The sequence below is a fragment of the Eimeria mitis genome, genomic scaffold (assembly GCF_000499745.2).
Source record: "Eimeria mitis Houghton genomic scaffold, Emh_scaff1467, whole genome shotgun sequence".
Taxonomy (NCBI): domain Eukaryota; phylum Apicomplexa; class Conoidasida; order Eucoccidiorida; family Eimeriidae; genus Eimeria; species Eimeria mitis.
This window is the reverse complement of record NW_013569369.1, coordinates 10272-10924: the sequence shown is the minus strand read 5'-3', so window position 1 is coordinate 10924 and position 653 is coordinate 10272. Positions and strand designations below refer to the sequence as shown.

At 59.1% G+C, this 653-nt stretch overlaps 1 protein-coding gene across 1 annotated transcript in view; it reads left to right on the top strand.

Moving 5' to 3' along the window:
• Positions 1 to 142: 142 nt before the first annotated feature.
• The window catches only part of EMH_0037640 (uncharacterized protein), a gene marked incomplete at both ends in the record, with an annotated part of 1086 nt that continues 575 nt past the window's right edge, over positions 143 to 653 (top strand). The window contains one exon of the mRNA XM_013495197.1: positions 143 to 653. Within this exon, the coding sequence (XP_013350651.1) occupies positions 143 to 653 (511 nt within the window).

Here is a 653-nt window from a genome sequence, read left to right as displayed (position 1 = left end):
AGGGGGGCTCAGGGCGGCCCATTCCCTCCCCCAGCCCCCGCGGCATCGATTCCTGCTGCTGCTGCAGCAGCAGCAGCAACAGCTGCTGCTGCTGCTGCTACTTGTGCTGCAGCAGACAGAGCTTCTACCTGCTGATGGCTCCATGACGAACGACACTGCAGCAGCAGCTGCAGCAGCGGGTGCAGCAGCAGCAGCATCTGTTGCTGCTGCTGCTGCTGAACCTGCTGCTGCAGCATCTGCTGCTGCTGCTGCTGCTGTTTCTGCTGCAGCAAAGAAAAAAGGAGAAAGCCCCAAATGGGAGAGTTTTGCTGCTGCTGCTGCTGCAGCGCATGCAGACGGCGGCCGCATAGTTTTCTTTGATGTAAGGAAAAGCCAATCGCTTAAAGACAAAGCCACTGCAGCAGCAGCAGCAGCAGCAGCAGCAGCAGCAGCAGAAGCAGAAGCAGCAGGAGCAGGAGATGCTGCTGCAGACGGAGAAACAGCGGCAGCAGAAGCAGCAGCAGCAGACCGAGCAGCAGCTGCTGCTCCGTCTGCTGCTGCTTCTGCAGCAGCTGCTGCTGATGATCTTGCAGCAGCAACTGCAGCAAAGAGTGAAGCAGCAGGAGGAAGGGAAGAAGCAGCAGCAGGAAATGCTGCTGCTGCTGCTGCTGCTG